At 44.2% G+C, this 27,605-nt stretch overlaps 8 protein-coding genes across 12 annotated transcripts in view; 2 read left to right on the top strand and 6 right to left on the bottom strand.

Annotated features, from left to right (window-relative positions):
- The window catches only part of LOC135336426 (WD repeat-containing protein 7-like), a 27,793-nt gene extending 984 nt beyond the window's left edge, over nucleotides 1–26,809 (top strand). The window contains exons 5-28 of one of the 3 annotated variants that reach the window (XM_064532213.1): nucleotides 127–205; nucleotides 1,899–2,067; nucleotides 2,222–2,415; nucleotides 2,798–2,955; nucleotides 3,007–3,047; nucleotides 3,282–3,461; nucleotides 3,596–3,705; nucleotides 3,755–3,911; nucleotides 4,116–4,336; nucleotides 4,576–4,697; nucleotides 4,878–4,951; nucleotides 5,008–5,153; nucleotides 5,289–5,430; nucleotides 7,807–7,965; nucleotides 8,218–8,735; nucleotides 8,984–9,121; nucleotides 9,261–9,365; nucleotides 9,523–9,694; nucleotides 9,868–10,151; nucleotides 10,402–10,671; nucleotides 11,688–11,831; nucleotides 12,004–12,087; nucleotides 18,828–19,014; nucleotides 26,602–26,809. In XM_064532213.1, coding sequence (XP_064388283.1) covers nucleotides 127–205; nucleotides 1,899–2,067; nucleotides 2,222–2,415; nucleotides 2,798–2,955; nucleotides 3,007–3,047; nucleotides 3,282–3,461; nucleotides 3,596–3,705; nucleotides 3,755–3,911; nucleotides 4,116–4,336; nucleotides 4,576–4,697; nucleotides 4,878–4,951; nucleotides 5,008–5,153; nucleotides 5,289–5,430; nucleotides 7,807–7,965; nucleotides 8,218–8,735; nucleotides 8,984–9,121; nucleotides 9,261–9,365; nucleotides 9,523–9,694; nucleotides 9,868–10,151; nucleotides 10,402–10,671; nucleotides 11,688–11,831; nucleotides 12,004–12,087; nucleotides 18,828–19,004 — 3,844 coding nt within the window. In that variant the 3' untranslated portion in view covers nucleotides 19,005–19,014; nucleotides 26,602–26,809. Of the gene's footprint in view, nucleotides 1–126; nucleotides 206–1,898; nucleotides 2,068–2,221; nucleotides 2,416–2,797; nucleotides 2,956–3,006; nucleotides 3,048–3,281; nucleotides 3,462–3,595; nucleotides 3,706–3,754; nucleotides 3,912–4,115; nucleotides 4,337–4,575; nucleotides 4,698–4,877; nucleotides 4,952–5,007; nucleotides 5,154–5,288; nucleotides 5,431–7,806; nucleotides 7,966–8,217; nucleotides 8,736–8,983; nucleotides 9,122–9,260; nucleotides 9,366–9,522; nucleotides 9,695–9,867; nucleotides 10,152–10,401; nucleotides 10,672–11,687; nucleotides 11,832–12,003; nucleotides 12,088–12,311; nucleotides 12,517–12,718; nucleotides 12,986–18,827; nucleotides 19,015–19,977; nucleotides 20,396–26,601 lie in introns of those variants that run through there. The other 2 variants (XM_064532212.1, XM_064532211.1) reach the window with 2 other exon arrangements.
- The window catches only part of LOC135336530 (sulfide:quinone oxidoreductase, mitochondrial-like), an 80,500-nt gene that overhangs the window by 14,301 nt on the left and 38,594 nt on the right, over nucleotides 1–27,605 (bottom strand). The window lies entirely within an intron of this gene.
- On the bottom strand, nucleotides 5,732–7,376 carry LOC135336497 (collectin-12-like). 2 transcript variants are annotated; one of them, XM_064532323.1, is made up of 2 exons: nucleotides 6,607–7,376; nucleotides 5,732–6,546 (listed from the first exon to the last, which is right to left on the bottom strand). In XM_064532323.1, exons 1-2 carry the CDS (start codon nucleotides 7,363–7,365, stop codon nucleotides 5,830–5,832), a joined length of 1,476 nt encoding a protein of 491 aa, XP_064388393.1. In that variant the 5' UTR covers nucleotides 7,366–7,376; the 3' UTR covers nucleotides 5,732–5,829. The 2 variants fall into 2 exon arrangements, with proteins under 2 accessions (XP_064388393.1, XP_064388392.1); XM_064532322.1 differs by having other exon boundaries at nucleotides 5,732–7,376.
- Nucleotides 13,507–27,578, bottom strand: LOC135336627 (prefoldin subunit 1-like). Of its 2 annotated transcripts, none has more exons than XM_064532503.1 (4): nucleotides 27,512–27,578; nucleotides 14,145–14,311; nucleotides 13,838–13,928; nucleotides 13,507–13,676 (listed from the first exon to the last, which is right to left on the bottom strand). In XM_064532503.1, exons 1-4 carry the CDS (start codon nucleotides 27,539–27,541, stop codon nucleotides 13,605–13,607), a joined length of 360 nt encoding a protein of 119 aa, XP_064388573.1. In that variant the 5' UTR covers nucleotides 27,542–27,578; the 3' UTR covers nucleotides 13,507–13,604. The 2 variants fall into 2 exon arrangements, with proteins under 2 accessions (XP_064388573.1, XP_064388572.1); XM_064532502.1 differs by lacking the exon at nucleotides 27,512–27,578 and adding an exon at nucleotides 14,542–14,686.
- On the top strand, nucleotides 14,728–18,916 carry LOC135336622 (dipeptidyl peptidase 9-like). Its single transcript, XM_064532494.1, has 5 exons — nucleotides 14,728–14,929; nucleotides 15,159–15,296; nucleotides 15,459–15,585; nucleotides 16,242–16,398; nucleotides 18,781–18,916. Exons 2-5 carry the CDS (start codon nucleotides 15,190–15,192, stop codon nucleotides 18,798–18,800), a joined length of 411 nt encoding a protein of 136 aa, XP_064388564.1. The 5' UTR covers nucleotides 14,728–14,929; nucleotides 15,159–15,189; the 3' UTR covers nucleotides 18,801–18,916.
- Nucleotides 16,517–25,529, bottom strand: LOC135336495 (putative cuticle collagen 90). Its single transcript, XM_064532317.1, has 2 exons — nucleotides 25,358–25,529; nucleotides 16,517–18,109 (listed from the first exon to the last, which is right to left on the bottom strand). Exons 1-2 carry the CDS (start codon nucleotides 25,443–25,445, stop codon nucleotides 16,650–16,652), a joined length of 1,548 nt encoding a protein of 515 aa, XP_064388387.1. The 5' UTR covers nucleotides 25,446–25,529; the 3' UTR covers nucleotides 16,517–16,649.
- On the bottom strand, nucleotides 20,061–21,840 carry LOC135336493 (collectin-12-like). The gene has a single exon (XM_064532315.1). It carries the CDS (start codon nucleotides 21,751–21,753, stop codon nucleotides 20,203–20,205), a length of 1,551 nt encoding a protein of 516 aa, XP_064388385.1. The 5' UTR covers nucleotides 21,754–21,840; the 3' UTR covers nucleotides 20,061–20,202.
- On the bottom strand, nucleotides 22,151–23,753 carry LOC135336504 (collagen alpha-1(XVII) chain-like). The gene has a single exon (XM_064532335.1). The coding sequence runs from the start codon at nucleotides 23,727–23,729 to the stop codon at nucleotides 22,242–22,244; it is 1,488 nt and encodes a 495-aa protein (XP_064388405.1). The 5' UTR covers nucleotides 23,730–23,753; the 3' UTR covers nucleotides 22,151–22,241.

The following is a 27,605-nucleotide window of genomic DNA, read 5'->3' as shown; positions in this document are numbered from 1 at the left end:
GTGACCTCCATTCACTGATACAAGGTGTGAACACACTACCACTGTACCAGCGCTACGTGTCATTGTGCCCTTCTTTGTTACCTCCAGTACGCCCCATGTCATTGTGTTTTTCTTTGTTACCTCCAGTACGGTGTCTCTATGGGATGGCAAGGACGGAACATGTCTCAACTTCACACACACTGGTAACAACCACACTGGCCTCAAGGTAAGAGACTACCTCAAGAATTACTGTATTAATCCGCTAATAGTTATAGTTATTGACTGCGCCCGAGGCTGAGGTTGTTTACAAGCCAGTCAACAACTGCTGCAAAAATAGCAAAAGAATCATTTGAACTTCAGTTGGCTTGGGCTTGGGCTTGGGCCACCCAAATGCGCTTGAATTGCGCTTGGGATTGAATTCCCCAAGCGTAACTCCAAGCGTAAATCCAAACATTTTATGATTTTCTGAAAGCTTAGAAAGAGACCTTTCAAATGATGTGTTGCAATCCAAAATTTTGTTGGGGGCCTAATTTGTCATTTTTCGGCCTTGGACCATGGGCTATTATTCATGATATCGCCAAATCAGGGAATACTTTTATCGATTTTTGATGACGCCATTTGAATTATTTTTTCTAAGCTTTCAGAAAATCATAAAAAATTTGAGATTGGACCCACGGAATTCAAGTTATGGCAGCCGAAAGAATCCCCAAACCATTAAATGAACGGGATGTAGTTGAACATCTTTCAACTTGAGTATCGTTGATCTAATGTCAAAAATGTTCGGATTTTCGGAAAGCTTAGAAAGAGACCTTTCAAATGATGTGTTGCAATCCAAAATTTTGTTGGGGGCCTAATTTGTCATTTTTCGGCCTTGGACCATGGGCTATTATTCATGGTATCGCCAAATCGGGGAATACTTTTATCTCTCAAATATGATTTTTGATGACGCCATTTGAAGTATTTTTTTCTAAGCTTTCAGAAAATCATAAAAAATTTGAGATTTGATCCACGGAATTCAAGTTATGGCAGCCGAAAGAATCCCCAAACCATTGAATGAATGGGATGTAGTTGAACATCTTTCAACAGCCTTAACTTGAGTATCGTTGATCTAATGTCAAAAATTTTACGGAAAGCTTAGAAAGAGACCTTTTAAATGATGTGTTGCAATCCAAAATTTCGTCTGGACCCTAATTTGTCATTTTTCGGCCTTGGACCATGGGCTATTATTCATGGTATCGCCAAATCGGGGAATACTTTTATCTCTCAAATATGATTTTTGATGACGCCATTTGAATTATTTTTTTCTAAGCTTTCAGAAAATCATAAAAAATTTGAGATTTGATCCACGGAATTCAAGTTATGGCAGCCGAAAGAATCCCCAAACCATTAGTTGAACATCTTTCAACAGCCTTAACTTGAGTATCGTTGATCTAATGTCAAAAATTTTCGGATTTTCTGAAAGCTTAGAAAGAGACCTTTTAAATGATGTGTTGCAATCCAAAATTTTGTCGGGGGCCTAATTTGTCATTTTTCCGCCTTGGACCATGGGCTATTATTCATGGTATCGCCAAATCGGGGAATACTTTTATCTCTCAAAATTAATATGATTTTTGATGACGCCATTTGAAGTATTTTTTCTAAGCTTTCAAAAAATGTGACATTGGATCCACGGAATTAAAGTTATGGCAGCTGAAAGAATCCCCAAACCATTGAATGAATGGGATGTAGTTGAACAGAATCCCAAACCATTGATGGAGGTGCGCTTGAATTGCGCTTGGCCTGGGCTTGTATTGCTGTATGTATACTAGCTCAGTGCATGCTCACCCAACCTTGTATATTGTACCATTTTAATGCTTGACAACAATAATGTTGCTTGAACTAATTATATTCCTCTTGTTGTACGTTCTTTCATCCTCCAGTCTCTGCCGCGGTCCAAACAGGCTGACACAGTGATTGCCTTGTATGGACAGTATAGTCATGTGACCTTGCTTGATAGTAACAGTCTGGAGGTGCTCTGTACGCTGCGCAGTAGCCACGCCCCTAACTGGATCGCCAGTGTTGCATTCCTCAGCAACATCGAGAAGAAAGGTGATTTGAGAGAATAATATTTACAAAGTAAATACAAAAATAATAATGATTCTCACTTGCGTAAAAATAGCAGTATTGAGATTACGATCATTTTATTTCAGCACATATAATCCCCCCACCCACACACACACGCCCACACACACACACACAACAGATGCGCTTCTAGCTGTGACAGTGGATGGTGTTGCTAAGCACTGGCTGCTCCCCAGTCGTCACGACATGAAGGAACAGGAGCAGTTGTTTGAGGAGAAGGCACAGAACCTTGACGTGAACCACCCCCTCTCAGTCGCCTCCTCCTGTCACAAGACGCACTGCACTGTGCTCATCGTCACTCAGAAAGCTTGGGTGGTGAGTGGACAATCATTGTATAATTATGTAGATCAATGCTTTCAAACAATTTTGTTAAATTTAGTTCTTGTAGCTATGTTAACTGAGTGCATTGTTATTGCTAAACTTGATAGACCATTACTTGCGTCAGGAACTCTACATTTTCTGAAAGCTTATATTGAGCTCTCTAACTGTTGATGTGATGCACTGGAATAACTGCCTCCGTATAGTTTGGAGCGTGGTGCTGGATTCTCTAGCCCCAGATCAACAAAATCCTCATTTTCAGCCTCCCCCAATCTCTACGATATTTATGTGTTCTCTATCATTTTCAGACAGTAATTTAATGACAATACACGTACGTACGATAAAGTCATAACTAGCCCGTCCCCCCCCCCCCCACTAGCTGTACGATGCGACTGGAGGAAAGATGAAACAGCTGATGATTTACCCGTGTGAACAAGATGTGAGTGAGTGGTCGTCAGGAGAATACGTCGATTACGAGAAAATTGCCGTTTGGGCCAAGGAAGACGGACGCTGCTTTATATACCAGCTGTCATCAAGGTGGGTGTGTTATCTCGTTGGATAGTGTCATGTGATATACTGTGTGTCCAGGTGTACCCCAGGACTGGAGAGTCTGGAGACAACATTGGAAAGTGCGTAAGGACAGTCATACATGTACATGTACGTACCATGAATGAACTCTTGGTTATACACGTATAGTCCTGAGTCTTTGAACTTTATACAGCTCCTAAAACTTATTGCTAATTACAATGTACGCATGTCTATAACAATAGACGTATGGTGCTATTAAATGTTTTCTTGCCACATTTACCTCCCCCCACCCACTCCACACACACACACACACACACACACACACACACACGTAGTTGCATCAACAGCCGGTGCTGTGGTGGAACACATTCTTGGTTGCCGTGACTACTCGGCAGGGATGAGCGTGTACCTGGACAGGTTCTGGATGGTTGAGGGCAACAAAGAAGGAAAGATTAGTCTATGGGATATACGCCGGATTAAGGACACACCCCCAACTGTGCAACACTCAAAGTCAAGTAAATTTTTTTTGTGACATCACAATCTGGACATTAAAATGCCTGGCAGTGCTATACAGAACATGATTTTTCAACGTTTATTTTACCCTCACACACTCCACATCTCACACACCCTGCCCACACCGCCCCCACAGCTCATCAGGTGATACACAGTCCCAATGACCTAACACTACCAGAGTGTAGTGCTTGTATAGCGGACTCCTGGGAACCTCCCGCCATGCCATGTGGTCTCACTGACATGCTCGTAAGTGGGTGTGGCTAATTATCCCTGACTCCACCCCCCTCCGCTACAGTACCCCCCTGAAAGCAACCCCCCTACGATAGTGTGTGCTCTGTACTTGGCCTCGTTCGGACGGCTAGTGTGTGGACAGAGTGACGGTTGTGTAGCTGTGCTCTCGGCTACACAGGCCGCTACCATGCTCATGTTACAGCCGCGCAAGTTCTCCCGAGGTCAGTATACTGTGAGATTACTAAGAATGTGTGTCAGTATACTGTGAACTTACTGAGAATGTGTCAGTATACTATGAAATTACTGAGAATGTGTCAGTATACTGCGAGATTACTCAGAAGTTACATCAGGAACTACCCTGAAGACGCGTACACAAAAGCAAAAACTGTTCTGTAATTTTGAAATACTAATTAGTACTCCTCCAGGTTGGCCGCAGCATTGTATCCTCAAGGGTCACCATGGCAACGTGACGTCCCTCCTCTACCCGTATGGTTACAGCAAGGCCTACAACTCAAACTACCTCGTGTCCGGTGGGGCTGACTTCACAGTGAAGCTGTGGGACCTCTATTCTGGGGATCTGGTGGCGGACTTTGCAGTCCATGGAGGGAAAGTGAAGAATATCATCAGTTGCCCCCCTGATGTAAACGTACGTACATGTACATGTATGTATGAAATTTGAATGGCAACTTAATTTGGTACTTATTGCATGACCTGTGTAGTTCCCTATGGTGGTGTACGTAGCTTCTTGATTCTAAAAAGGTTCTAAACCTTGCAACAGCCAGTTTTGAATGGTCCAAATTCAATGATTTTCTGGTTTTCTGAAAGCTCAGAAGAAGCTCTCTCAATTTGTAACATACCCCCACCTTTGACCTTTGTACCCCACAGCCTCGACTACAGACGTGTGTGTGCTCAATAGCGGAGGATTACTCAGTGGCCATCCTCTCGACATCTGAGAGGAAGTGTCTGCTGGTGGCCGCTTGTCACTCCTCCCCCGTCAGCACTGTGAGGTTCGTGAGGGTGTGTGTATGTGGGCAGGATGTGTGTGGGGGAAAGATGTGTGTGTGTGTGTGTGTGTGTGTGTGTGTGTGTGTGTGTGTGTGTGTGCGTGTGTGTGTGTGTGTGTGTGTGTGTGTGTGTGTGTGTGTGTGAGGTACGCAAAGTAACTGTTTTTAACGAGCTGCCTACAGATGGCGTTTGGAAGAAGACTTTCTATTGGTTCACTGTGTAGACGGGAAACTCTACGTGTGGCAGATTGAAACTGGTGGGTGTGGTCAATCACTATGTAATTATGATGTCACATGACTGATCACATGACAGGGTCGCTGGATCGGTGTGTGGATGGTGAGACAGCGCGTACGATTCTCTCCAACACACCCGAGCTCCCGCCCACTCCATCCCAGAGTGGAGGTGTGCCCCTACAAGTACGCACAGTCTCCGTGAGCCCCGAGGACTCATCAATACAGGTGTTGTGTGGTGTGGGCGGTGTGGGGGGTGTGTGTGGGGGGAGGAAATTTATAGCCTTTCAAAACGAAAATTTGTTTTTAATTGTTAACTTGATATTAATTATTATTATTCTACTGCTATACCCTTGACTGAAGGTATTGGCTTTCGATCCTCAAAACCTCATCAACCATTTGGCCAAGATGGAGAAGGTAGTGACCACACCCAAGGTACGCAAGCCCACACTGCAAGACAATGCCTTCAGGACCTATCTGTCAGCACGGAGAAACTTTGGAATAGGTATATAAACTAGCTGCAGCCAATGGTGGCTGTAATAAAGAGGTGGCCTGCACATTTACAAATTGACTTAATAATTGCGTGAGACTGTGTCTGGTGTATATGGCATCTTTGAACGGCCATAACTTGTGTTGCAATTTCAATGATTTTCTGATTTTCTGAAAGTTTAAAAGAAGCTCTTTAAAATAGTATTATTAACTCTTAAATTTGCAACATAAATTTCCCATTTTCCCGCAAATGACTGAATTTATCAACCATCGCAAAGTTTGCATATGTTTGATGCTCGCAAGTAATACTGTACACAGTAATATGGTAATAAATTATCTTGACAAGTACATAATTATGTACATCTAATATTCAGTAGCTAACAGAGTCAGATCAATGTTCAGTGTCTCTAGTTCGTCAGTAGACGTATAGTTCCATTTGTTCAAGAGCTATGTTACCACTAGATACCAATTGAACCATACATAGTCTCATTTCAATATCATCAGTTGTGGGGGTTGGTAGTGTTTGGTTAAACCACGGTGGATTGTTCAACGAACAGCACGGGTTGCCATGGATACAGCCCTGACCATCCCAGAGTGGATCATCAGGGTGAAATATGTTACGTCCAATTGCAGAACGAGAGCTTGCGCCACTCTCACAGAAATAGTCATTACCAACAAAAGGAGGGGAGCCGTAGGTGTTGCCTGGGTTACAAGGACAGTTATAGTATCTACGTACAGTATCAATATTACTAATGTTTGCTTGATATAAACCAGCTGCAAATGTCCAAATGTGTGTCCTGGGTGTTCCATGAGTGAAGCTTAGTCCATCAACGTACTGTGCATTGTTACCACGTGAGTCACGGTTATACCCATAAAAGGACAACAGGTACCCATAGTGATAAGCCTTAGCTCTCCCACACACTCGACTGTATTGACCCCCACCAACAGGAAAGGTGACTGATGAACAATCGTCACTATTTGTATGTGTTCGACCACATGATCGTTTTGAGTAGCCAGTCAGTGTTAGTCCTTGAGGGCAGTTTTGGCTAGTATTAGTCATATCAATGAATGCCACCTTCCTCCATCCAGGACCACCGCACCTCTCAGAGGGAACAGTTGGTGGTTGTGTGGTCATTGCTCCAGTAGTTGGTGGTTGTGTAGTCACTGCTCCAGTAGTTGGTGGTTGTGTGGTGGGAATAGGTCCCGGTGAACCTTGTTCCCCCGTCATTCCTTTCTCTCCCTTTTGTCCATTATTGCCTCCAAAGCCTCGATCTCCTTTAACCCCCTTGGCACCCGGCCCGCCACTCTCGCCTTTGTGTCCAGGGAAACCATATTCTCCTTTCATACCTTCGTCACCTTTAACCCCCGCCTCACCTCGTTGACCGATTTCACCCATATCTCCTTTAACCCCTCGGTGCCCCATTGGGCCGGGATCGCCAATTGGACCCTTTGGACCCACCTCCCCTTTATGACCAGGGTAGCCAATGTGTCCTTTGACCCCAGGTTCTCCGTTTATTCCCTGAGGGCCTTCTTTACCTTGATCACCCAGGCATCCCTTGTCTCCCTTTGGGCCTGGCTTGAGCGAACAGTTGGTTAATTTATCAGCGTAATCTCTAGTACAGTCCATTATAGTGTAGAGTTTCTTTTCAATTAGTTCTGCCAGAGCATCAGCAAGTAGATCAGTAGCACTTTGAGAGGAGTCGGATTGTCGAGTTAGTCGCTTTAGTGTGTCAATCACCGTGGCTTCATCACTCGAGTGGAGGTTTGGATTAGCTCCGACAATATCTTGCTTTTTATTGATTTGGTTCTGTAGGTTAGCATTCTCATACTTTAGACTCACAGTTTGGGTATGTAGATTCCACACAGCAAAAGATAGACCTCCGTATAGTGTGATTGTCAGTAGCACAAATACATTAATCTTCACATTGGAGCCCATCTTTGTGCTGTACATGTGTAGCTCAGTTCAAAGTTGATGCTCTACTAAAGTACACAATTTATACTGTAACCTATTCCCACACGTTACAAGGTTTCAGTGGTTGCGGTGCTTTCGGTATCTGACCATGGCATCTTATCTTACCTCAAATACTAAACTGTAATGTGTTCTTTTGCAGACAAAATTAACTAAATATTATCGTATTACTACAATGTTTTGTAACTCCTAAAATTCCAACATGATAAAATTTCCCATTTTTGGCAAAATACCATGGGCTATATATATTTTGCCAAAAATGGGTCAAAAACAATTATGAGCATACCAACTGAAAGAGCTCCTTTTAAGCTTTCAGAAAACCACAAAATCATTGATCATCAGAACTTAAGTTATGGCCGTTCCAAAAATTGAATTTTATCATTGCAAAGTGGCTTGTTGAGATGTGTTGCCTTGGTTGTGTAGGTACGGGGATGTCACCAGGAAGTGGGCGTGGTCCAAGACGAGAGTCGCTACCGGCTGGATTGCCGAGTCAGCAGTCTGGCTCTCGGGAACAAGAGCGTGTGAGAGAAGCACTCGGACAAGCAGTGGCTAAGATCAGCGCTGAGAACCTGCAAGAACAAGGTGCGTGAAGTACATTCATTCTAACTCCAATCCAGGGATAGCATTCATTCTAACTCAAATTGTAGCGATCCAGTGACAGCTATCACTGATCTAAACACACCATTAGATAGGCCTTTCAAAGAGCTACAAAATGCATCTTTTAATTTTTGAAAATTGAACAATCCTAACTCCAGTGACGGGCTCTCAAAGTTAGCCATCAACAATCGCCATTATCATGATTAATAATTCCCCATCCTCCCATGAACGCTGCAGGTCCAGGCACGATTGTAGACATCGTTCGTCTCCTTCTTTCCTGCCTCCACGCTTGGAACCTGGACGAGGCGTTGGACGTGGAGTGTGAACAAACCCTGGGGCTAGTGCGCCCGATACGCCCGGTGTGTTTCGGTCTAATGAGTAAGGGAGGTTGCCTTAGTCTAGTACTGCCTGGCTGGGGACTGCGTATCAAACAACAACAGCGGCTGTTCTCTCATTCGTCGTTTAGTGCCTCCTCCGGGAAAGAGGAGGAAGCAAAAAAGGAGATGGAGGATCTTGACGTCCAAACGAGCTACACGATACGGATTGGAGGTTCAGAGAATTCTGCAGAAGTTGATGGCAATCATCCCGAGTCCGTATATTTACCTCCGTCCAATCAGAAAGCAGTGACTCGTCAAACCAGTCAGACGAGTTTCACGTTTGATCAGAAGTATCACATTCGCTGGCAGCTGTCCCAATCGCTGACGACTCAGCACCTCCTGACAATGGTCTCCATCACCAACACTCTCATGAACCAGGTAACCACATCAAAGGGTTTAGGTCCCTTTGATCTTTATATAGGCTAGCCTAGTACCCTTTGAGAATACATAACTATACTTCGCATACACAGTGTATGTGTGAGCAGGTGTCATATACATATGTTTTGGTTTTGGTTGAATTTGATGTCAATTCTCAGCCAGTGTAATTATTTTCACATGCATGTATAATAGTTATAGCTACACTTTTAACCCCACGCCCCTCCACCCACTCCACTCCATCCCCACAGAGTGTGGGAGCACACGCCCTAGCGAGAAGCTCTGGTATCAAGGGTCAGTCCACCAACACCTCGTACGAAGAGGATAGTGACAGCGATGAGGATAGTCAGCAGCTACGAGATAACATCATACGAGCCAACTGGAGTCAGGTGATCATCATGTGATAAAGCCCTGGGGATATTTCAAAAAAGACCTGTTTTGATACTAACTTTGAGTTAATTTCGCGATTAAACCGATCCATTTTGTAGTTCTTTGAAAGGTATCTATTGATCTGATTGGTCGCTGCAGGTTGCAGCTCTTCATTGTGTGATGCTCCCTGAGCGTATGGAGGGCAAGTTCCGAGCACCACACCTCCCAGTGCTGGCGTCGCGCTTCCTCGACCCCTGTCAAGCTGTGAGGAGTGTGTGTGTGGGGGGTGTGTGCGTGGGTTGAGCTAGGGTTATCCTAGTTACACTAATACTGTTACATACATGTACATGTACATGGAGAGAGCCCTTTAATTACTAGATACTTATACACTTACGTCAGCCCACCCCCCCTGACTGTATAGATACGAGAGGCTGCTCAAGCGTTACTTCAGGCAGAGCTACGTCGTATCAAACATAGCGGTCGTCGTGAGCTGGTCCAAGTGTGGGCCACCAAGCTACAGCCTCCCACCAAGTCTGCTGACTCAGCAAAGAGCAAGCACCATATTGATGACGATGACCACTTCTTGTTTGAAGGTAAATAGTAGCTACAAATCTTTATCCATTAATTTAATAGTATCTTCTTACCGTACCAGCCGCCTCTGTATAAGAGCCAAAACTTTGTTCCCTAAAGGTGTCTACTGTACAACTTTTATATTAAATAAACGAAACTTATTTTTACAACTTTCGTCTATTTTTCATCTCCACAGGTCCAATGCCGACTCAGCAACAGCAGTCTACAGCACTCATTATCCTCGGGATGATAGGCGCAGAGTTCAACAACGAGTACAAGGGCGACGCCCACTCCAAGAACGCCCACCCCCCAGAGGTCATGGACCGTGCCACGGCCGCTCTCACAGCTAAAACCCTCCAGGCCGTGCTGCTTGAGAAACCATCATCCAGCTCTCCCATCCACTCTAACCTGAGGTGCTCTGCGGCTGAGTTGGTGGGGAGGGGATTCCCCCTCTGGGAGAAATACGTTGACATACAACAGGTGGGTGTGGTCCAAATGTATGGCGTAGTTATTTTCATATGGAACAAATGTTCTTTTTTTGTGTGTTTTAGGGCATTAATCTGAAAATTGAAGCGAAAAATAGATTCCACAATCACTATTCTGAGTTGTATATTTAACTAGCTATAGGTACGTAGTTCATAATTGTACCAACGGACATTACCCGCTATATACAGTAGTACCATATATGGTAGTACGTACAATTAATATTAACCATGCGTCCTGTACACAGATTGTCATGGGGCTTCTTGATATTGTGATCAACTACATCCCCAACACTAAGACGAGCCAATCACATGGTGGATCAGGTGACATACGTAAGACTGCCCACTCATCCTCTAGGGCCATGAAGTTTGCATCTGATGTAGCACAGAAAGCACTCAATCTCATGGCGATAGTGAAACCTGTCACCATAGTATCCATACTAGCCAAGGAGGTTACAATGTTCCTAGGGGCACAACACGTAACACACTTCCCTCACTCGTCTCTGCAGCAAGTTCAGGTGAGCCCCTCCCCCCACTAACTGTGTGTGTACTGGTTAGACCACCCCCTCCCCCACTAACTGTGTGTGTACTGGTTAGACCATCCCCTCCCCACTACCTGTGTGTGTACTGGTTAGACCACCCCCTCCCCACTACCTGTGTGTGTACTGGTTAGACCACCCCCTCCCCACTACCTGTGTGTGTACTGGTTAGACCACCCCCTCCCCACTACCTGTGTGTGTACTGGTTAGACCACCCCCTCCCCACTAGCCGTGTGTGTACTGGTTAGACCACCCCCTCCCCACTACCTGTGTGTGTACTGGTTAGACCACCCCCTCCCCACTACCTGTGTGTGTACTGGTTAGACCACCCCCTCCCCACTACCTGTGTGTGTACTGGTTAGACCACCCCCTCCCCACTGTGTGTGTGTACTGGTTAGACCACCCCCTCCCCACTGTGTGTGTACTGGTTAGACCACCCCCTCCCCCCCACTACCTGTGTGTGTACTGGTTAGACCACCCCCTCCCCCCACTAGCCGTGTGTGTACTAATTAGACCACCCCTCCCCACTGTGTATGTGTGTGTACTGGTTAGACCACCCCCTCCCCACTGTGTATGTGTGTGTGTACTGGTTAGACCACCCCCTCCCCCCCACTACCTGTGTGTGTACTGGTTAGACCACCCCTCCCCACTGTGTATGTGTGTGTAGTAGTTCTGTGTCTATAGTGAAGCATCTTTGAACGGCCATAATTTGTGTTGCAATGGTCCGATTTCAATGGTTTTCTGATTTTCTGAAAGCTTAAAAGGAGCTCTTTAAAATGGTATGTTTAACTCACAAAATTGTGGCATAGCAAAACTTCTCATTTTCGGCTAATGACCATGGTATTTTGTCGAAAATGGCTAAAAAAAGTGATATTGGATTTGAGCATACCAACTGAAAGAGCTCCTTTTAAGCTTTCAGAAAACCACAAAATCATTGAAATTGGGTCACCAGAACTAAAGTTATGGCCGCTCAAATTATAATTATGCTTGTACAGGTTGGTATGACTCCGCCGCCCAGTACGGCTGGTATCCTCACTCCCTCCAATCAGCTGCTCCTCTACTGTAAGAACGAGATGCTGGATCTCATGAGGACGGTCATTGATAAGGCTTCTCAACAAGTCTCCCTACAACTCGTCGAGGTGAGCCAAGCTGTTCATTTTACGTACATGTAAGTCTATGCCAGTACGAGAGATTGTACATATTTAGTTTAGGCACAAAATAGCTTCCTGAGGAATAATTATCTGCTGGCATTATTATTATTAACACAATTGTGTGCGTCCTACACAGCTGTTATGTGTGCCCTCTCCTCAGGTGGTGGACGTCGTGCTGTTCTGTAGCGATCAGGAGCCCTACAAGAAGAAGAGCATTCTGGAGATATTTCCATCCTTTGCTAGGTACAGCTAACTAACTTGTGTTGCAATGATCCAATTTCAATCAGTCAAACTTTTTTGTATATTGAATTACCCCGGCTCTTCCATGTACAGGATCCCCATGCACCAGTTCTTAGAATGGTCATAACTTAATGTGTTGCTAATTTCAATCAATAATTTGTTGTATCTCATAATTTTATTTTCGTTATTATATATAGCAATGTACCCTCCTCCTCTTCCAATGTACAGGATCCCCAACATCAGTTACTCCCCCAAGTCTCGGAGGCTAGCTGTGGGGGGTAGAGCGGGTCAGGTGGTGGTCTATGATCTCAAGCAAGGGCGCACTCAGACAGTACAGTCTCACAAACATCCAGTCACCACTCTTGTGTTCTCTGATGATGGGAAACTACTGGCTACCTACTCCTACGCTGACTCACTGCTCTCTGTGTGGCAGGTACGTGTGTGGGCGTATGTGTGTGTGTGGGCGTATGTGTGTGTGTGTGTGTGTGTGTGTGGGCGTGAGAAACCAGTGTATGTACATGTAGCATCTTAACTTGTGATTAATAATTACAATACAAAATTATTTTATTTTTTATAACCTCCCTCCCTCCTACGCATTGTCATGGTTACAGTATTGCATAACCTTCCTCCTACAGATCACAACCTCACTGTTTGGTATGAACCAAGCACCAAAGTTTGTGTGCAGTTGGCCGGCCATATCAACCTCCACCCCCAGTAACCATAGCAACTATATCCGGGTGGAGTGGTCAGGCACTAAGACTATCATACTGCACATGCCCGATGGTGTAGAGTGCAAGTACTCGTTGCAATAGAACAGTAATTTCCTATAATTTGTATATATAATATAACAGTTGGAATAATCAGTGTTTGTGTGTTTTGTGTGAAATGGTAATTAGTTAGTTAAAATAGTTGTTGATGTTGACAAAGTTAACGAGTGTTGCAAGCTGCATGCACTGTGCTAATGCCTCTCGCCATGTTATGCTTTCGCTCAAAAAGTATTAGTGTTATAGTAGTAGGGGGAATAAGTTTTCATTAAAGTTAGCTAATATAAACTCACTAAGAAGAAAAGACTTGTTTTACATGCATCATAATTATATCTACTGTATTATATACAGGTATCATTAAGTGTTACCTCAAGAAAAGTTCCGCCAGAATCTGCATGCATGCATGGATGGGTTCAGTGTATATAATCTGTTGTATCAGGAGTAGTGTTGTGTGGCTTAGTTACAAGGCCTTCAAGAAAATTAATTGATTCTCTGCAAGCATTGATAATCAATGTTGCAAGGATCTGTGGATATTCGCGCATGCGCATTACGTACATAGGATAAGGGGTGTGTCTGCAAGAGGTCAAAGTTTACAAAATAATTATCTACTACATATACCGTATCCATCGTGCGGCTACGCCTCGAAGCATAATAATTGATAACAATTTCAAGACATAATTGTAACAAGTACACAAAGAATTTAACACATTGCATGCTGATACGGGACAGTTGCCAGGGGTTACTACGTAAATACAGATTATCGTTTCTGACTAACAAGGTCTCTGAGACTCTCTTCTCCACTCCGTACCTCCTTCTCCCAATATGACACCTGCACACAGAGAGAGGGAGGGGTGTGAATATGTATATTGATATACAATATAATTATAATGGTACTTACGGAGTTAACTAGCTGTGCTATTATATTACATTTGTATAGTTTTTGGAAACTAATTATATTGATGTATAGGTAGGACTAGTTAGTCTGTGTACCTGGTTCTGAATGGCTCTGATCTTTTCTTCTTTGTCACTGCGACCTTTCTTCAAGTCAGCACGAACCTTCTTGACAGGCTGGAGCATAAACCTGTGCATATAGTGTGGGCGTGTGTGTGTGGGCGGTGAAATCAATTGTATATCGTACACTTGCTAGGTTACTACTGCTAAATACTGGGGCTAGAAATGAAGCTATTAACTAATAGCTATAGCTATGTAGTTGAAGCTGTTCCTTTCAATCATTACCCATAATTATACAGTTAATATACGCTGATGTCATTATCTTTACGCCCACCCCCTCACGTACATCCGTCCCACTGCCTGGTAGGTGTTAGTGCCAGGAGGGAGATTAGACAACTCTTTATCTGTGAGGTTAGACTTAGCGATGTCCTTCTTGATAGCCATTACCTGACCCTCGGCAATCTTGACACGCTGACTGTTTTCAATCATCTTTACTTGGAGCTCAGAGAATGCCTGCACAGTGTGTGTGTGTGATACTATGGGTATGGCCCACGAGACTAAAGGTTGCATGTACGTACATGCATGCATGACAAGCAATGTGTGTGTACGTGTGTGTGTGTGTGTGTGTGTGTGTGTGTGTGTGTGTGTGTGTGTGTGTATGTGTGTGTGTGTGTGTGTGTGTGTGTGTGTACTGACTAGATCTTGCTGCTATGGCTAGAAGGCTAATAGAGACTGTCACTCACTTTGGTCAGTTCTGGATCTGGAGTGGCCATTATTGCTTCTATAGGATAGGAGCTCTTGATCAGAATTTTATATCCAACCAAAAGTTTGTTTCTATTTAATGCACACCAAGCATTGGGGATTTCCCTATACGATGGGATTTTCCCTACTGTACAACAATAACAAAGAAGAGGAGGCGTTACCACACCCAGCCAGCCCTAGATAGAGAACTATGGCCGGCTGCCATGGATTTCCAAGAGATGATTCAAACGTGTCGCTCCATTAAGACTGGCTACTCGAGGCCATTCCAAGGACTCCCCAACACCATCAACTTGAGTAGGGACGGTCGTCAAGTGTTGTTTCTGTCCGGGGGGTCCCTGTACAGCCACTTTCCACCCTATCATGGCGATGGTGAGGCCAGGGGGTAATGTGTACCCTCACTATATACACTCTTCACACACCACACACACACACACACAGTACACACACACTGGGGTACCCTTATTATATATACACACACTGGGGTACTCCCTTACGTCATTGTACTGTGACCTTGGAACAGTTAATATAATTGTAGTTCCAATGCACGAGGCTATAACTATATCCCCGCCCACACCACACACCACACACACTGTCACAGATGTTGAGCGAGACTCCGCAGGTTGTGAAAGATGGTCGTAGACCCTCCTGTTGCCGTGACTACCGAGCTTAGTCGCCCATTGCAGACTAGCTGGAGGAAACTGTGCTCTTCCGATCATCCTACCAGACAACTCTCGAAGTGTGTGGGTGTGAGGTGTGGGGTAATGTACGGCTGTAGGTAATGCCTGTACATATCTTAGTCTTGTATAACTATGCACTGTAACGTATCACATGACATTGTAGCATTTGATCTTCTATGCTGTGCTGGTACATTTTGAATACTGAATTGAATTGTCCTCAGGTCCGAGCAGTTGCTACGGGAACGGATGCGGTCCACAGGTAGTGGCCTCACACAGTATGACTACTTGTCATCATGTGATCTCCTCCTAGTGCATGGACCTCAGTGTCTGGTCCTGGACAGGCAATCAGTGAGTCTCCTTATAACACAGTGTACTAGTGTGCTGGCTGGTACCAACCTCACTTGAAATGCAGCAAGAAGCAGAAATGCTACTCTAATTGACCTGCAGTGTGTAGACTAGTGTACAGAGCCTATAGTGTGGTCCCACTGTGTGCACTGTAGCTAGTGTACAGAGCCTATAGTGTGGTCCCACTGTGTGCACTGTAGCTAGTGTACAGAGCCTATAGTGTGGTCCCACTGTGCGCACTGTATAGCTAGTGTACAGAGCCTATAGTGTGGTCCCACTGTGTGCACTGTAGCTAGTGTACAGAGCCTATAGTGTGGTCCCACTGTGTGCACTGTAGCTATTGTACAGAGCCTATAGTGTGGTCCCACTGTGTGCACTGTAGCTAGTGTACAGAGCCTATAGTGTGGTCCCACTGTGTGCACTGTAGCTAGTGTACAGAACCTATAGTGTGGTCCCACTGTGTGCACTGTAGCTATAGTGGTTGACTTATGTTTTCTCTAAATGCATTTCGTGAAAAGGGTTGTATATAGTCTACATGTAGTTACATATTGGTATTCTAAGTACTCACTGAGCAGGTGTGATAATACAATTCAGCCATTCTGGTAGCTACCTTTGAGAGCAGATTATGGTAATACTGTTCTGACCCCTCTCCTGTACAGGAAGTGGGTGTGGCTAAATTCCCAGAGTTTCCTTGGGCATTGGACTACAAGCTTTGCCCTTTGACCCCTCAGCTCCTCGGCTGTGTATGTCGGGGGGAGGTGTGGGTGATAGACAGCGCTACCGGGGTCAAGCATCAGATGACCTCTCTTACTACAGGTGAACAATTAAGTATCTAAATATTATTACAATGTTTTGCGAGCATCAATTTACGAACTTTAATTTGCAAGTCTTAGCATAACATTGTAAATACCCATACTGGTATGCTTATATCGCAAAAAGTTAGAACGCAATTAAATTGTCAAACTTTCAGCACATTCACAAAGGTTTTCGGTAATATCTATGACCGTCACAATAATTGTAAATCAGTAGCTAACAGAGTTAGATCAATGTTCAGTGTATCTAGTTCATCAGTAGACGTATAGTTCCATTTGTTCAAGAGCAATGTTAGCATGAGTCGCAGGATTATTCATGCATAGTCTCATTTCAATATCATCAGTTGTGGGGGTTGGTAGTGTTTGGTTAAACCACGGTGGGTTGTTCAATTGACAGCACGGGTTGCCATGGATACATCCCTGACCATCCCAGAGTGGATCATCAAGGAAAAATATGCTATGTCCACGTGAAGAAGAGCTGGCGCCACTCTCACAGAAATAGTCATTACCAACAAAAGGAGGGGAGCCGTCGGTGTTGCCTGGGTTACAAGGACAGCGATGGTATCTATAGTTATTATTAGTAGTGATTGTTTGATAGTAACCAGCTGCAAATGTCCAAATGTGTGTCCTGGGTGTTCCATGAGTGAAGCTTAGTCCATCAACGTACTGTGCATTGATACCACGTGAGTATTGGTGATACCCATAAAAGGACAGCAAGCTGCCCCACTGATAAGCCTTAGCTCTCCCACACACTCGACTGTATTGACCCCCACCAACAGGAAAGGTGACTGATGAACAACCGTATACATTCGAATGTGCTGCACCACATGATCGTTTTGAGTAGCCAGTCAGTGTTAGTCCTTGAGGGCAGTTTTGGCTAGTATTAGTCATATCAATGAATGCCACCTTCCTCCATCCAGGACCACCACACCTCTCAGAGGGAACAGTTGGTGGTTGTGTAGTCATTGCTCCAGTAGTTGGTGGTTGTGTAGTCATTGCTCCAGTAGTTGGTGGTTGTGTAGTCATTGCTCCAGTAGTTGGTGGTTGTGTGGTGGGAATAGGTCCCGGTGGACCTTGCACCCCTGTCATTCCTTTCTCTCCCTTTTGTCCATTATTGCCTCCAAAGCCTCGATCTCCTTTAACTCCCTTGGCACCTGGCCCGCCACTCTCGCCTTTGTGTCCAGGGAAACCATAATGTCCTTTCATACCTTTGTCACCTTTAACCCCCGCCTCACCTCGTTGACCGATCTCGCCCATATCTCCTTTAACCCCTCGGTGCCCCATTGGGCCGGGATTGCCGATAGGACCCTTTGGACCCACCTCCCCTTTATGACCAGGGTAACCAGGGTAACCATTGTGTCCGCTGAGTCCTATGACCCCAGGCTCTCCGTTCATTCCCTGAGGGCCTTCTTTACCTTGATCACCCAGGCATCCCTTGTCCCCCTTTGGACCTGGCTTGAGCGAACAGTCGGTTAAATTATCAGCGTCATCTCTAGCACATTCCATTATAGTGTAGAGTTTCTTTTCAATTAGTTCTGCCAGAGCATCAGCAAGTAGATCAGTAGCACTTTGAGAGGAGCCGGATTGTCGAGTTAGTCGCTTTAGTGTGTCCATCACTGTGGCTTCATCACTCGAGTGGGGGTTCGGATTAGCTCCGACAAAGCCTCGTAATTCAGAAACTTGGCTATGTAGATTCCACACAGCAAAGGATAGACCTCCAAACATTGAGATTGTCAGTAGCACAAAGGCTATTTGAGAGATACTGAACTTCATATTTGCGCCCATGTTTGTGTTGTACATTCAGTTCAAAGACAATGCTCTTACTAAAGTAGCTACACTATTTGTACACAGTGATCTCTTATTCAATTATTCTCACATGTTGTGTGCCAGGTTTCTAAGTGGTTGTGGTGCAGTAAGCAGATCAGTAGCACTTTGAGAGGAGCCACATTGTCTAGTTAGTCTCTTTAGTGTGTCCATCACCGTGGCTTCATCACCCGAGTGGGGGTTTGGATTAGCTCCGACAAAGCCTCGCAATTCAGAGATTTGGTTCTGTAGGTTTGCATTCTCAGATTTTAGACTTCGCAATTCAATGTAATGTCTCATCCTTTTAAATAATAGACTCACACTCTGGGGGTACATGCTTTGGCTTATGTGCGTAGATTCCACACAGTAAAGAATAGACCACCACTATACATTGATATTCCATACGTGTATATAGCTCTTTGATGATTCATGAAAGTACACTATTTATACACTAACCTAATTATCTCTGCAGGGGGTTTCATAGTTATGTTATTGTATATGGTTGTGGTGTGCTTGATGTCGTATCTGTTAAATTGTCAACAAAAGTCTAAAATTAATATGTACTTATTATCTGTTCTTGCAGACCAGCCTATATACAGCTAGTACCTCCCTCCTCCTATACCATGCAAGATCCCCAACATCAGTTACTCCCCCAAGTCTCGGAGGCTAGCTGTGGGGGGTAGGGCGGGTCAGGTGGTGGTCTATGATCTCAAGCAAGGACGCACTCAGATAGTACAGTCTCACAAACATCCGGTCACTACTCTCGTGTTCTCTGATGATGGCTATATCTACTCCTACGCTGACTAATTGCTCTCTGGTACGTGTGTGTGTGCGGGCGTGTGTGTGTGTGTGTGTGCGTGCGTGCGTGCGTGTGTGTGTATGAGATCTCTTTTTATTGTTTTCCCTGGCCAATCTTATCAATTTTTTATCTGTAGCTCTTTTCCCCACTGTATACAAGTACTGTCCATGCTAGCCTCGATTCCAGGCCGCTTGAACAAGGCGGCCTGGTATACCTTGTATGCGCATGCGCGAAATAATTGACAACAATTTCATCATACAAATTATAAAAAAACGGACAAAGTTACAAAAGGGAATAATACGTATGACAATGTGACAGCTTTCAGAGACACTAGAATAATTATGCTGCAGCAGTGTTGCTTCTTCTAGCTCTGTTTATCAAAGAGACAGTTTAAGAAAGCCTCTCAGACAGGTAGCGTTGCCAGCTAGGAAGAGTGGTGGACTCTTTAATACATCAGTAGATCTTGAGTGAATAACTTCCTGAGTGTCGAGTTAAAGCTTATTAAAAGCTTTCAGGAGTAATCATTAGCTTCTTCAGCGATGACTTCTTGTTGAACATAAAGGCAAGATTTAGTAGCAGAACACTTGCCTGGTCTATATTACCACAGCCTCATCAGGGGACCCACAGGAACACATCATGCCTTTCCTATAACATCTGTAGCCTTACAGTGTAGGGCTTGGCTTGATACAATAAAGGGCGTAAGAACTCAGTCATCTTTGCACAATACTTCTATGTAATGGACTGTAAAATCAGAATACAAATAGTATACGGTTTATTTTACTGACAGTATCCACAAATACACAGATTACCCCCTTTTTGGGGTAATGTACACGCATGCGCATACAAGGTATACCAGGCCGCCTTGTTCAAGCGGCCTGGAATCGAGGCTATGTCCATGCTTACACTAGTAACCTCCCTCCCTCCCACGCACTGTCATGGTTACAGTATTGGTTATTTGTATAACCTCCCGTCCTCCTACAGATCACAACCTCACTGTTTGGTATGAACCAAGCACCAAAGTTTGTATACAGTGTAGTTACATATGAGTATCACAAAAGTTAAAACGCAATTAAATTATCAAATTTCAGCACATTCACTAAGGTTTAGTAATAATTATCCATGACTATCAAAAAATTATCTTGACAAGTATCTATAGGATATTCAGTAGCTAACAGAGTCAGATCAATGTTCAGTGTCTCTAGTTCATCAGTAGACGTATAGTTCCATTTGTTCAAGAGCTATGTTAGCATAAGGTGCAGAATTAGCCAAGCATAGTCTCATTTCAATATCATCAGTTGTGGGGGTTGGTAGTGTTTGGTTAAACCATGGTGGGTTGTTCAACGAACAGCACGGGTTGCCATGGATACACCCCTGACCATCCCAGAGTGGATCATTAGGGTGAAGTCTGTAAGGACGCACTGCAGAACGAGAGCTTACGCCACTCTCACAGAAATAGTCATTACCAACAAAAGGAGGAGAGCCGTGCTTGCTGCCTGGGTTACAAGGGCAGAGGTGTAGTCTAATATTATCACTAGCATCACCACTGGTTCCTTGATACCAACCAACTGCGAATGTCCAAATGTGTGTCCTGGGTGTTCCATGAGTGAAGCTTAGTCCATCAACGTACTGTGCATTGATACCATGTGACCAAGCATGATACGCATAAAAGGACGCCATATCACCCCACTGATAAGCCCTAGCTCTCCCACACACTCGACTGTATTGACCCCCACCAACAGGAAAGGTGACTGATGAGCAATCTTGTGAATTTGTTCGACCACATGATCGTTTTGAGTAGCCAGTCAGTGTTAGTCCTTGAGGGCAGTTTTGGCTAGTATTAGTCATATCAATGAATGCCACCTTCCTCCATCCAGGACCACCACACCTCTCAGAGGGAATGGTAGTAGCAATAGGTCCCGGTGGACCTTGAACCCCCGTCATTCCTTTCTCTCCCTTTTGTCCATTATTGCCTCCAAAGCCTCGATCTCCTTTAACCCCCTTGGCGCCCGGCCCGCCACTCTCGCCTTTGTGTCCAGGGAAACCGTGTTCTCCTCTAAAGCCTCGCTCGCCTTTAACCCCCGCCTCACCTCGTTGACCGATCTCGCCCATATCTCCTTTAACTCCTCGGTGCCCCATTGGGCCAGGATCGCCGATAGGACCCTTTGGACCCACCTCCCCTTTATGACCAGGGTAACCAGGGTAACCATTGTGTCCGCTGAGTCCTATGACCCCAGGCTCTCCGTTCATTCCCTGAGGGCCTTCTTTACCTTGATCACCCAGGCATCCCTTGTCCCCCTTTGGGCCTGGCTTGAGCGAACAGTCGGTTAAATTATCAGCGTCATCTCTAGCACAGTCCATTATAGTGTAGAGTTTCTTTTCAATTAGTTCTGCCAGAGCATCAGCAAGTAGATCAGTAGCACTTTGAGAGGAGCCGGATTGTCGAGTTAGTCGCTTTAGTGTGTCCATCACCGTGGCTTCATCACTCGAGTGGGAGTTTGGATTAGCTCCAACAAAGCCTCGTAATTCAGAGATTTGGTTCTGTAGGTTTGCATTCTCAGATTTCAGACATCGTAATTCAGTGATTTGGTTCTCTTTTAAACTTCGCAATTCAGAGTTTTGGTTCTGATTATCAGTCTTTAGACTCACGCTTTGGGTATGTAGATTCCACACAGCAAAGAATAGACCTCCATACATTGAGATTGTCAGTAGCACAAAGGCTGCCACTGAGATACCGATAATCTTCACATTTGAATCCATTTTTTGTTGTACATGCGTAAATCAGTTCAAAGTTAATACTCTATACTGAAGTCAATTTATATGGTGCCGTGACCTCTTATTTAATATCTTATCTCTGGGGTTTCTAAGTTATGTTGTGGTGCATTTGATGTCTTATCATTTGTGTGGTTGAATACTGGACCACGAATGAAGCGACCTTAGCTTGACTACTTTTACCTGCATTGCATACCAACGTCCTTAAACAGGGGATCCAATGCCTCCAACGAGTCCTGCAATGCAACTGTATCGGTATGAACTCTATAATATGTGATAATATGTGATCTGACCTGTGATTTGACATCAATCAGGTCCCTGATGGTGACATGGCAGGCTTGAATGTATGCCTTCAGCTTAATAAATTATTTATCTAACACACAAATTCATTGTTCATACCATTGATCAATAAACTACAGCTTATATAATTGTACGATGTAAATCAGTAGCCAGATCAATGTTCAGTGTCTAGTTCATCAGTAGACGTATAGTTCCATTTGTTCAAGAGCTATGTTAGCAGATCTAGCACTACTACTCATACATAGTCTCATTTCAATATCATCAGTTGTGGGGGTTGGTAGTGTTTTATTAAACCACGGTGGGTTGTTCAACTGACAGCATGTGTTGCCATGGATACAGCCCTGACCATCCCAGAGTGGATCATCAGGGTGAAGCATGTAAGGAGTAACTGCAGAACGAGAGCTTACGCCACTCTCACAGAAATAGTCATTACCAACAAAAGGAGGAGAGCCGATGCTGTTGCCTGGGTTACAAGGACAGCGATAGTTTCTAAAGCTACTATCACCACTGATTCCTTGATAGTAACCAGCTGCAAATGTCCAAATGTGTGTCCTGGGTGTTCCATGAGTGAAGCTTAGTCCAGCAACGTACACTGCATTGATACCACGTGAATTGTGATACCCATAAAATGACGCCAGGACACCATATTGATAAGCCTTAGCTCTCCCACACACTCGACTGTATTGACCACCACCAACAGGAAAGGTGACTGATGAACAATTCCATGAAGTTGCATGTGTTCGACCACATGATCGTTTTGAGTAGCCAGTCAGTGTTAGTCCTTGAGGGCAGTTTTGGCTAGTATTAGTCATATCAATGAATGCCACCTTCCTCCATCCAGGACCACCACACCTCTCAGAGGGAACAGTTGGTGGTTGTGTAGTCATGGCTTCAGTAGTTGGTGGTTGTGTGGTGGGAATAGGTCCCGGTGGACCTTGCACTCCCGTCATTCCTTTCTCTCCCTTTTGTCCATTATTGCCTCCAAAGCCTCGATCTCCTTTAACTCCCTTGGCACCCGGCCCGCCACTCTCGCCTTTGTGTCCAGGGAAACCATATTCTCCTTTCATACCTTCGTCACCTTTAACCCCGGCCTCGCCTCGTTGACCGATCTCGCCCATATCTCCTTTAACCCCTCGGTGCCCCATTGGGCCGAGATCGCCGATAGGACCCTTTGGACCCACCTCCCCTTTATGACCAGGGTAACCGTTGTGTCCTTTGACCCCAGGTTCTCCGTTCATTCCCTGAGGGCCTTCTTTACCTTGATCACCCAGGCATCCCTTGTCCCCCTTTGGGCCTGGCTTGAGCGAACAGTCGGTTAAATTATCAGCGTCATCTCTAGCACAGTCCATTATAGTGTAGAGTTTCTTTTCAATTAGTTCTGCCAGAGCATCAGCAAGTAGATCAGTAGCACTTTGAGAGGAGCTGGATTGTCGAGTTAGTCGCTTTAGTGTGTCCATCACCGTGGCTTCATCACTCGAGTGGGGGTTTGGATTAGCTCCGACAAAGCCTCGCAATTCAGAGATTTGGTTCTGTAGGTTTGCATTCTCAGATTTCAGATTCCACACAGCAAAGGATAGACCTCCAAACATTGAAATTGTCAGTAGCACAAAGGCTATTTGAGAGATACAGAATTTCACATTCGAGCCCATCTTTATGCTGTACATGTGTAGCTTAGTTCAAAGTTGATGCTCTACATAATTTAAATGGTGACCTCTTATTCAATATCTTATCTCTGGGGTTTCTAAGTTATGTTGTGGTGCACCTGACGTCTTATCAGTTATCAACAAAAGTTCCTTTGTGTCCTTAAATGCTATTATGTACTTTTTTACAGACAAACCTGGGGGTCAGAGGTCAGCTGGAGCACCCTCCTTTATCATACAAGAGGAGTTTGATCGCTACACCGGCTACTGGTGGCAACCAAAGACGAAAGAAGGTGAGTCATTCAAACTGATTTTCTGATTTTTTGAAAGCTTAAAAGTAGCTCTTTAAAATGGTGTGTTCAACTCACAAATTTACAACATGACCAAATTTCTCATTTTCCAAATGTCCATCAGATGGTATTTAAAATCAAAAATGATGAACGTATGCATGTTGTACCTTTCCAATTAAAAGAGCTCCTTTTATAACCACAAAATTATTGAAATTTGGTCACCAGAACTAAAGCTATGGCCGTACAAAAAAATGAATATTGGCACTTTTATGTTTAACATTTTGTTGTACGAGTATTACTAGTATTAGCGTACATGTCATGTGATTGTGTAGGTGGACGAGAGTGGTGTGGAGGTAGTGCACACGTTTAATTCGTCCAATCAGACGGTCGAGGACTACAAGTACCCACGTCCCGGGTCATCCAACGCCCCCTCAACACTCCGCCTCCTCGAGTTCACTCTAGACCAGGACAGAAAGGTTCGTACGTATACTCAAGTGGTGTCCAGCTGGAAATTGGATACTTAAAACATTTGTCATTGTATTATTATACCTTCCGTATGTGCTTCCTTATTGCAATAATAAAGTTATGGATTTCTGATAATCTGAAAGGAGAGCTCTTTAAAATGGGATCAAGTGTAGTAAGATTGTGCGTGTACAGTGATGCAGGCCACCATCCATACACAAGGCTATTGTGCGTGTACAGTGATGCAGGCCACCATCCATGCACAAGGCTATTGTGCGTGTACAGTGATGCAGGCCACCATCCATGCACAAGGCTATTGTGCGTGTACAGTGATGCAGGCCACCATCCATACACAAGGCTATTGTGCGTGTACAGTGATGCAGGCCACCATCCATGCACAAGGCTATTGTGCGTGTACAGTGATGCAGGCCACCATCCATGCACAAGGCTATTGTGCGTGTACAGTGATGCAGGCCACCATCCATACACAAGGCTATTGTGCGTGTACAGTGATGCAGGCCACCATCCATGCACAAGGCTATTGTACGTGTACAGTGATGCAGGCCACCATCCATGCACAAGGCTATTGTGCGTGTACAGTGATGCAGGCCACCATCCATACACAAGGCTATTGTGCGTGTACAGTGATGCAGGCCACCATCCATGCACAAGGCTATTGTGCGTGTACAGTGATGCAGGCCACCATCCATGCACAAGGCTATTGTGCGTGTACAGTGATGCAGGCCACCATCCATGCACAAGGCTATTGTGCGTGTACAGTGATGCAGGCCACCATCCATACACAAGGCTATTGTAGGCAATGAATTGCCTGAAAGTTGCCTGGTGTATGGTGGCTTTTAGGTAATTGGCTATGTAGATTCCACACAGCAAAGGATAGACCTCCATACATTGAGATTGTCAGTAGCACAAACGCTGCCACTGAGATACCGATAATCTTCACATTCGAGCCCATCTTTGTGCTGTACATGTGTAGCTCAGTTCAAAGTTGATGCTCTACTAAAGTACACAATTTATACAGTAACCTATTCCCACACGTTACAAGGTTTCAGTGGTTGTGGTGCTTTCGGTATCTGACCATGGCATCTTATCTTTTACCTCAAATACTAAACTGTAATGTGTTCTTTTGCAGACAAAATTAATGTATCTCTAAATATTATCATATTACTACAATGTTTTGTGAGTATCCAACATAATTATCAAGCTTTGCCAGTGCTAATGATTTGATCGTAAATACCTTATACACCAGTACTTGTATGACATCACGATTCTTAGCAGACCACAAATAATTATTAGAACACAAATTCACACTCTGGGGGTACATGCTTTGGCTTATGTGCGTAGATTCCACACAGTAAAGAATAGACCACCACTATACATTGATATTCCATACGTATATATAGCTCTTTGATGATTCATGAAAGTACACTATTTATACACTAACCTAATTATCTCTGCAGGGGGTCTCATAGTTATGTTATTGCATATGGTTGTGGTGTGCTAGATGTCGTATCTGTTGTCAACAAAAGTCTAAAATTAATATCTTATTATCTGTTCTTGCAGACCATCCTATATACGGCTAGTACCTCCCTCCTCCTATACAAGCAGGATCCCCAACATCAGTTACTCCCCCAAGTCTCGGAGGCTAGCTGTGGGGGGTAGAGCGGGTCAGGTGGTGTTCTATGATCTCAAGCAAGGACGCACTCAGATAGTACAGTCTCACAAACATCCAGTCACTACTCTCGTGTTCTCTGATGATGGGAAACTACTCCTACGCTAACTAATTGCTCTCTGGTACGTGTGTGTGTGGGCGTGTGCGTGTGTGTGGTTAGTGCTGGAAAGAAACCAGCATCTAATGTAGCATCTCTTAAAGGCCGTAAATTGTGAGATCCCTTTTTATTGCTTTTCCTGGCCAGTTGTGAACATTGCATTGCAGGGACTTTTGTTATGTAATTCTTTATAATTATATATATATAATAATAGTGCTTTCCCTGGCCAATCTTAGTTACAATTCTGTAGCTCTTTGACCCACTGCAGTTACAAGTACTGTCCATGCTTACACTAGTAACCTCCCTCCCTCCCACGCATTGTCATGGTTACTGTATTGCATAACCTTCCTCCTACAGATCACAACCTCACTGGTTGGTATGAACCAAGCACCAAAGGTTGTGTGCAGTTGGCCGGCCATATCAAGCTCCTCCCCCAGTAACCATAGTAACTACATCCGGATGGAGTGGTCAGGCACGAAGACTATCATACTGCACATGCCCGAGGGTGTAGAGTGCAAGTACTCGTTGCAATAGAACAGTATACGTAATTTCATAATTCCTATAATTATGAACAGTTGGAATAATTGTCAGTCATAATTATTTTCTGTATAATTATCATTCGTATAATTATATATTTATTATACATGATAAATTATGACCATTAATAACAAGTGCACAAAATTAATTGTTGCATAATAATAATTATTGATAAATAAATAAACAGTTGCCAGGGGTAACTACGTGTATACAGATTATCGTTTCTGACTAACGAGGTCTCTGAGACTCTCTTCTCCACTACGTACCTCCTTCTCCCAATATGACACCTGCACACGGAGAGAGGGGCGTAAAGTATTGATACGTATATAACTATCGAGCTATATAAAACATGCATATACGTACCTGATTCTGAACAGTGTAAATATTGATATATCGAGCTAAGACACAATGTGACAGCATCATGCAATGTATGTGGCTATCAATAATTGATACTCATGCAGTGTACGCGTGTATGATGGTATACTATATAATTATATGTTCGTATATGTAGGTTTTGGATACTAATTATTGAGCTAGGTAGGACATGTTGTGTGCCTGGTTCTGAATGGCTCTGATCTTGTCCTCCTTGTCACTGCGACCTTTCTTCAGGTCAGCACGAACCTTCTTGACAGGCTGGAGCATAAACCTGTGCACGCACAGAGACAATGTGTGTGTGTACTGACTAGATCTTGCTGCTATGGATAGAAGGCTAATAGAGACTGTCACTCACTTTGGTCAGTTCTGGATCTGGAGTGGCCATATTGCTTCTATAGGAGTTCTTGATCAGCTTATAATCAGAATCTGAAAAGAGGAATAACTGTTTC

This window comes from Halichondria panicea, chromosome 5, assembly GCF_963675165.1.
Source record: "Halichondria panicea chromosome 5, odHalPani1.1, whole genome shotgun sequence".
NCBI lineage: Eukaryota > Metazoa > Porifera > Demospongiae > Suberitida > Halichondriidae > Halichondria > Halichondria panicea.
The sequence above is the reverse complement of the archived record's forward strand: the minus strand, read 5'-3'. Positions and strand labels throughout refer to the sequence as shown.

Excerpts from the sequence above, each read along its gene's own strand:
- LOC135336497 (XM_064532322.1), bottom strand. The coding sequence starts at position 7,365 with ATGTACAGCACAAAGATGGGCTCCAATGTGAAGATTAATGTATTTGTG.
- LOC135336627 (XM_064532503.1), bottom strand. The coding sequence starts at position 27,541 with ATGGCCACTCCAGATCCAGAACTGACCAAA. Across the intron at positions 14,312-27,511 it reads CAGATCCAGAACTGACCAAA|GCATTCTCTGAGCTCCAAGT; the intron begins GTGAGTGACAGT and ends CACACTGTGCAG. Across the intron at positions 13,929-14,144 it reads TACCAGGCAGTGGGACGGAT|GTTTATGCTCCAGCCTGTCA; the intron begins GTACGTGAGGGG and ends CTATATGCACAG.
- LOC135336493 (XM_064532315.1), bottom strand. The coding sequence starts at position 21,753 with ATGGATTCAAATGTGAAGATTATCGGTATCTCAGTGGCAGCCTTTGTG.
- LOC135336495 (XM_064532317.1), bottom strand. The coding sequence starts at position 25,445 with ATGTACAGCACAAAGATGGGCTCGAATGTGAAGATTATCGGTATCTCA. Across the intron at positions 18,110-25,357 it reads GACAATCTCAATGTATGGAG|GTCTATCCTTTGCTGTGTGG; the intron begins GTCTATCCTTTG and ends CAATGTTTGGAG.
- LOC135336504 (XM_064532335.1), bottom strand. The coding sequence starts at position 23,729 with ATGTACAGCATAAAGATGGGCTCGAATGTGAAATTCTGTATCTCTCAA.
- LOC135336622 (XM_064532494.1), top strand. The coding sequence starts at position 15,190 with ATGGTCGTAGACCCTCCTGTTGCCGTGACTACCGAGCTTAGTCGCCCA. Across the intron at positions 15,297-15,458 it reads CCTACCAGACAACTCTCGAA|GTCCGAGCAGTTGCTACGGG; the intron begins GTGTGTGGGTGT and ends AATTGTCCTCAG. Across the intron at positions 16,399-18,780 it reads GATGACCTCTCTTACTACAG|ACCAGCCTATATACAGCTAG; the intron begins GTGAACAATTAA and ends CTGTTCTTGCAG.